Raw genomic sequence first — 7,500 nt, forward strand, 5'->3', positions numbered from 1 at the left:
AAGGACTCGCAGGAGGGAGGGGGGATTAATCTCAGTGAAAGGAGCGCCACAGTCATCCCCCGCGCTGCAACGGGCTGCGGCACCCGGGGACGGGGAGACGAGGAGGGGTGTGTGGACGGAGAAGCAGGGAGATTGGGGAAGAAAGGAACAGAGGAGGCCAGACACGCAGGGTGATGAGCCGAGACGAAGGGAAGCTGTAAATGAGGCCTCTTCTGGGGGTATTGCAGGGATTATCCACTGCCAAAAAAAATGAAAATTCTTCTGGGATCTTTCTCTCGCTAAATAGTCTCAGCAGAGGGGGAAAAAAATCAAAAACCGGGAGAGATTTACTGGAGTTTGTTTGAAAGAGAGACTGCCAAGAAAGCAAAAAGAGAGGAAAATGCTAACTGAGCATGTGCACTGTGTCTATTGGAGTTGGTGGAGCCTCGTTGTTTGGACGCTGCTGGTGAACACCGGAAGACAGATGCAATATTTTAATAGAAGGGTTGCTTTGGAGCAGCAATACTTTGACACATTCTCCCGACTCACCCATCGAGGCACACACACAAGTTCATAGTTCTGAAAGAGATAATCTGGGCAGGCTCAATGCCCGGCTGAGGACTGTTTGTTCCCTGAGCATGTTTTCGTCAGCCCGCAGTCAGAGTATTAGTGGGTCTGGAGGAGGAAATGTCAAGAGCTAGAGGGGCCGAGACCGAGACAGGAAAAGCCGCTTCATCTAGTTTCAATGGACTTCAGCTTCCAGACAGAGATGCAGTATTGGCCGCTGAACATCAGAAGCGGCAAGGAATGAATGTTTTCCTAAAATGCTAACTTAACCGTTTATGTAACAGAATTTTGAACCAGTTCAAGCCATTGACTTCACTTTTAAACCAATATCCAAATGCCAGGAAAAAGAAGAGGAGAACGATAGTACTATCGTACATTGCAATGACCACATCCATTTTGGAAGACTAGAGGCACTTCCTTTATTGTGCTCGTAGTTACGTTTTTTTTGTCATAGATTAGTAATCTATGATAGAGAACTGTTGTCATCATGTTGTGTCTACTATTGCAACACTATTCTTATGTGAACGGTGGCAAAACAAAGTTTTCATTGGCATAGGATACAGTATATTGAGGTTGATTTAGGATTTTACGATACTACTTCTCTTTTGAGTCCTCTCAAAATTGCGGAGCCATGAAGCATTGTGATGCACAAGCCCTATTGCATTGTTTATAACTTAAAAAAATTGTCCCCTCAAGCCAAGACTAACACTAAATGGTGATTTTTAGAAGCAGGTTTTTTAAGTCAGATCATTAATGTACCCAAGAGTTCAACTTTTTGGAATTAATCTTCTGTGTCTTATCGGTAGCCTTATCAGGTGGGGAGGCCCATCCTGGATAGGGTGCACAGCGAAAGATTATCCTTCACTTCAGCCGACCCAGGCAGCTGTCTTCACGCACGCCCTAGTCGAGACTGTGTCAAGCGTACGATCAAAGGGGAGAGAGAGGGCAGCCCCTATCACAATGAGGTCAATACAATTGCAGCGGGGTAAGAATTAGTAGAGCCATTAAAACCCAGGCCACCAAATGAGTTGGAGGACGATAATGTAAACGGAGAGCAAAGCAGCTTAAAGATCACATTGGGTCTCGGTTAATTAACATAACCCCAACTGCTAAAGTTTAGATTAGTAATGTTTGATAAATTAAGTGCTACTCTATATAGGAGATTCTAGGGCTCCATAAGGTTGTCTTCCTAGGGGGGATGGATTAGTTAAGTTAAACCTCATGTGTTCTCTGCTTCAGGGGCACAGTGTGTGACCTGTGTGTCCAGCCTTCCTTTGACGTCCAACCCTATCATTTAAAACAAACAGACGTGTATCTTCAATGATCTATCAAACTGACTTGGCTCGACGGAGATCGGTTCTTCACGTGTCACTGTATGCCTGCTGCTCTAACCCTAACCCTAACCCAGATTCCTTTTCAGAAAGGTCACATGGTGTAGCCATCAACCAATCGACCAAAAAATAACTCACTTGCATGCATAACTTTCATTAAGTTTGAGGAAACCTGTCTTCTTGGAAAGCAATTCCCGACTGAGGTTAATTTAAAAGAAGGGATACTTTCATTAGAAAACACCCTTTGATCCATTGTCGCTCTGACGCTGATTTCCCCTGCTGACCAATCAGGGAGATGTGTGTGTACGTGTGTGTGTGTGTGTGTGTGTGTGTGTGTGTGTGTGTGTGTGTGTGTGTGTTCCCTGGGAGAGACTGATGCTACAGTGTGTCGGTCTGGCAGCGGCCACAGATTAAGGTCCTGGCCAGAGCCCTACGGGGAGGACGGCGGTTAATTGGCAGTGAACCGTTAAACGCGGGCCGGGGAAGGCCTTCATTACTGATATAAATGAACATCACAGTGGACACTATCTGGGGCCGGGGGGCTGCACCATGGGCCCTAGACTCACAGGAAGTTGGTTGGACTTTAGAGATGATGGGAGCAGGAAGTGACTGTTTCGACTGTCACTGGCCTGGAGTTACACTTGAAAGGACATGCGCTTACAAAGTGTGCGCTGTACTGCATGTGGAGGCTGAACATTGCTATTGCCGCTACTGGCAGTTGAATGTAATAAGTGTATGTTTTAATCAGAGCCTTACTGATGTCATTGCATTCAGGTCAACAATCATTACCTCATTTATTTGTATAGTTTTCACTCTTAGTTATTGTTTTCACATATTTCCTGTTATTAGAAAATAACACTTGATCAAATGGTTGTTCATTCTGGGTTTCGCTTTCTTTTTCAGCCCCAACAGAGTCCCCAATAAGACCAAGTCTCTGTAAGTGTTGTTCATTTTCTGCATAAACATTTAAAATGTGAATCACTGATAGCTTTTATCCAATCAGAGATCATGTATGACTTTGAGCATGCCTGTGTGTGTGTGTGCGTGTGTGTGTGTGTGTGTGTGTGTGTGTGCGTGCGCGCGCGTGTGTGTGTGTGTGTGTGCGTGTGTGCACAGCTGGCGTCGACGGGAACCACGCGGTGCTGCGGGACGACTTTGACTCCAACCTGGACGGAGAGCTTGACACCAGCATCTGGTAGATACCGAGAGCGACTCCCACCACGATGACCGAGTCCCCGTTTCACGGTGTGGAACCACTGAAACACACACACACGACTCCTCGCTGTAGCCCCTGTGTTGTGTTGTCTCCCAGGACCGGCTGCAGCAGCTGTGAAGTGGGCGAGCACTGCGGGGTGCTCATGCACGGCCGAGCGGTGACCTTCTGCGAGCCCTTCGGAGAACGAGAGCTGGTAACGTCCTCCCCCCCCTCCCCCCCGTCCCGACCACCGCCGACCGCCAACCGCTCACCTCAGCAGGGCTGCTCTCTGACCACAGCCCCCCACTTAGCGTCAGCGTAGCGCTTTTAGCCGTATTAACTCTCCTCGAGTCTCTCGTGTGTGCGGATTTCCGCAGCACATTTGTGTCAAAGCCGTTGATTGAATATCAGTATCAATTCTTAATTACAATTGTGGGATTGCACTTCTTTAATTGTGATTTTGTGAGAAACACACACGCACACAGAGATTCATAAATAATGTATGTTTAAGGAAGAGCGTGATTTATCACCTGATTTATCACCGACCTGTTCTATTTTTAATGGGGCTGTGTTGGAATCGATTGTTTCATTCTGAGAGGCATATATAAAGATATAGAGAGCGCTAGGCAGCCGAGCAGGGCTCATAACCCAATTAACTCATAGCCCAATGAGTCTGTTTACCTCTTTGAGAAATTATCTCTTTCTCTGTCAGCACTCCACCCATGTGAATGTGTTAGTGTTACAAACATGCACATTTCACCCACAACAGAATCATACACATGGAACACGGAAGAACACACTTGTACCCAGAAATGCATAAACACTTAAGCATACAACCATGCAGCAAAACAACTTTGTACGAACCCTCGATAAATAACTGCATGGAATGATCATTTCCTTATGGATTAATCAGAAGGTGAAATTTAATTCAAATTAAACTCAGGCTAAATCCCCAACAACTGCTTGTATTGTACTGACTGTTACTCTGTCCTGTGCGCCCAACAGAGCACTGTTCTCCTCAACACAACCACTGCCTCAGTGCTGCAGTTTGCCCTGGGTAAGTACATGAAACGGCAATCAATACATCTCAACCGCAATGAGCTCTATTGTGTACATCCTTTAAGCCAGGCATCGGGCTGTGTTCAGGGACACAAGCATTACATGTTAGGTTGGCTCTCAGCCCAGCAAATGGCCAAACAGCCATCAGTCACTTCAGGTATCCCCTCTCCTCCAACAGACATACCGGTACATATTTAATGGTGATCCTGAAGGACATCAAAAACACTCTTTAAAGCTGGGCTTTTCATGTCTGTTCCGTTTATTTTGTGAGGTCCCTGTAGTTCGTATTTTGAGTATGTATTTCATTAAACCCTTTCGCTGTGGGTTCCCCTCTCTCCACAACTCTCTGTCTGACAGATCCCATGTGCAGCTTATTTATAGGTTTGGAGGATTACTGGGGGACCACACAGCAGGAGACAAACCCCAGCTCCTATGTATTGTGCAGGCGGGGGGCAGGGGGTAGTAGTGAGAGGAGATCCAGGGAGGAGGGTGGTTATAGGGGCTAGTGCGATTCAGCCATTGGGAACGTTTGACCTCCCCACCTTCCCTTAATCCCATCGCAACCACTAAAAACTGCAGGTGCAAACATACAAACTAGCAATACAATACCCATGATGATTCCATACATATTCTTTCTCACACTCATAAATACAAAAATACAGCCACACACAAACATACACACACACACAGTCACACATATGCATACAAAATACACACACACACACACACACACACACACAAACACACATACATAAACACACATACCCAAATACAGGCACACACTCAAACACACACACGCACACACACACACACACTCACACTAGCAATATACAAACCCCCCCCGCAAGAAATCTGGTACTGCTAAGGAACTGAGGTGTGCTTTATGCGTACAGACACCCATACGCCTGATCAACGAAGCTCAGGCCGTCTGTAAACCCCCGGTCATCTCAGGCCCCTCCTCACACCCTCACCGCAGCTGGCCGTCCACTGAGTCCTCTGGCCTGTTGAGCTGCTGAGAAGTTGCTTCTCCTGTAACACTGTTTAGACACCATTCTCCATACTGGCTGAAGACCACGGAGAGTTGGTGTTTATTCGTTTACGTGTGTGTGATGCTGACAGACACCCTCTTAAGCCTTCATCTGGTGCCTTCAAAGTGGGCTCAAAGTGGTGTTATGTAATACACTCGGCTGGTAGAGACGACAGAGATGAGCTCTGTGTGTTGACTTGCATTAATTTCATGTGTATATATGTGTGTCTGTGCCTGTGTCTGTCTGTCTGTCTGTCTGTCTGTCTGTCTGTCTGTCTGTCTGTCTGTCTGTCTGTCTCTCTCTCTCTGTGTGTGTGTGTGTGTGTGTGTGTGTGTGTGTGTGTGTGTGTGTGTGTGTGTGTGTGTGTGTGTGTGTGTGTGTGTGTGTGTGTGTGTGTGTGTGTGTGTGTGTGTGTACGTACGTGTGTATGTACGTGTGTGTATTGTGCAGGCTCTGGCTCCTGCCGTTTCAGCTTCTCGGACCCCAACATCGTGGTGTCCTACAGCCTCAGCGGCAGCAGGAATGACACAGATGAGTGGATCACCCTGGAGACCATCAGGTGCCTCCCAGACCCTCCTTCTCTGTCTCCTTCTTTCTCAACCTCCTCTCCATTCAAAACCTCCCTTAGCTCTTCACCTTCCTCTTTGTTTGTTTCATTCTCTGTCCACCTCATCTCCATTCAAAGTTCCCTCATCTACTCATCTTCCCGGGCCCCTGCCCTCGACCCAGGCACTGGCATTAGCTCTGGTCCAAGTTGGCCTCCGTGTGGCTGCTCACTTTGCCTAGAGATGGTTTGAAAACAGAGGACAAACGCCCCCTTAAAGAAGGCCTAAAGATCCATCCCATCCCTTCCCTTCTTCGTCTCTCCTCCTCCTCCTGTCATTCCTCTGAACCTCTCTCTGTACCGCCTCCCATCGACCGTTCCTAACCGCCCTCCTCCCCCCCCCCCCCCCCTGCAGTTCACCCACCAACAGCAGCACCATGGTGCACCTAGTGCCCCTCCCCCACCGTTGCCGGGCCGACGGCGTGCGTCTCCGCTGGACCCAGGGGGCTCCGCGGGGGGGCGAGGGCTACGAGTCCTGCTGGGGGCTGGACAACGTGCTTTTGGTCAACGCCGCCCACCGCCCCCCTCTGCTGGAGGACAACCTGGACCCCCCCGACACGGCCAACTGGCTCTTCTTCCCCGGAGCCACCGTCAAGGTGCCCTAAGACCCCCCCCCCCCCCCCCACACACACACCTCGCTGACCTGGGTTTCATTCACCCGAGAATTACATTGAGGGGATTTCGCTGACGCTTTCATCCAAAGCGACTTCCAACCATTCATTCACATACTCACACACCGAGCGGCGGAGTCAACCACGCAGGGCGACAGTAAGGGTGCGGCGTGTTGCTCAGGGACACCTCGACACTCCCGCTCTACCCCCTGAGCTACTGCCGCCCACCAGGGCGTGTATATGCATGTACCTGTGTGATACTGTTGGACACGCTGGATGGCCCGTTGTACACATGAGATCCATCTGATGTATTTATAACAGTGCAAGGTCCATTGCGACACTCCACCTCGGTGACTTTCACTGGGCTCCTCCGAACACAAGGACACAGGGTAATGGTGTTGGACGCTGGTTTAATGGGCATCATGAAACATGGCCTGGTGCTCCATGTTGCCGTGTCAAAGATCAACCTGGAGTGTGTGTGGAGATGACTGGCTTAACCTGTGGACATGATAGCTCAATGTGCAACAGGTGTGCTTAGACGAGCCGTCGTCCACACACACACTGCCACAATAAATGATATTGTTGTTCCGCTGTTGCCGTGTCAACAGCAGCTCGGGAAGTAACGCAGGTTCTCTGGCAACCCTGCGAGCATGGCCGACACAAATGTATGAATGTATGTATGAATGAATTAATGAATGAATGGCTTTACAATCATGAGGCACTGATTGCAAAGCGCTATGATGTCAGAGGTTAGAAAATCCCTTTATGAATGCACTCAATAAATGCACCATATAAATGCAAAACGTCCATGTGTTACTCAAGCAACGACGATCACAGCTGGATGCTTCGGTCTGGAATCATAAAGTGGTATTGGGGTCGATAAGAAAAGTGTTTATTAACCATAGCACTTGATGTCTCCTCATTGGACAGCACTCCTGTCAGTCAGAGGGCAACGCCCTGTATTTCCATGGAGGCGAGGGGGTGGGCCACACCTTTGCGTCCACCAGAGACATCGACCTGCACCGCGAGGAGGGGCGGAGCTACTGGGAGGAAGACTTTGAGAGCGCACCCTCAAAGTAAGTCAAGCTTGCCTGATATATGGTCTACAGATTCTAATGCAGTATCT

At 48.7% G+C, this 7,500-nt stretch overlaps 1 protein-coding gene across 2 annotated transcripts in view; it reads left to right on the forward strand.

Moving 5' to 3' along the window:
- The window catches only part of reln (reelin), a 99,807-nt gene that overhangs the window by 53,472 nt on the left and 38,835 nt on the right, over positions 1-7,500 (forward strand). For both annotated transcript variants that reach the window (XM_060060486.1, XM_060060487.1), the window contains exons 5-11: positions 2,781-2,813; positions 2,994-3,072; positions 3,190-3,286; positions 4,078-4,129; positions 5,610-5,718; positions 6,119-6,359; positions 7,305-7,450. In XM_060060486.1, the coding sequence (XP_059916469.1) occupies positions 2,781-2,813; positions 2,994-3,072; positions 3,190-3,286; positions 4,078-4,129; positions 5,610-5,718; positions 6,119-6,359; positions 7,305-7,450 (757 nt within the window). The remainder of the gene's footprint in view (positions 1-2,780; positions 2,814-2,993; positions 3,073-3,189; positions 3,287-4,077; positions 4,130-5,609; positions 5,719-6,118; positions 6,360-7,304; positions 7,451-7,500) is intronic.

The sequence above is a fragment of the Gadus macrocephalus genome, chromosome 9 (genome assembly GCF_031168955.1).
Source record: "Gadus macrocephalus chromosome 9, ASM3116895v1".
Classification (NCBI taxonomy): Eukaryota; Metazoa; Chordata; class Actinopteri; order Gadiformes; family Gadidae; genus Gadus; species Gadus macrocephalus.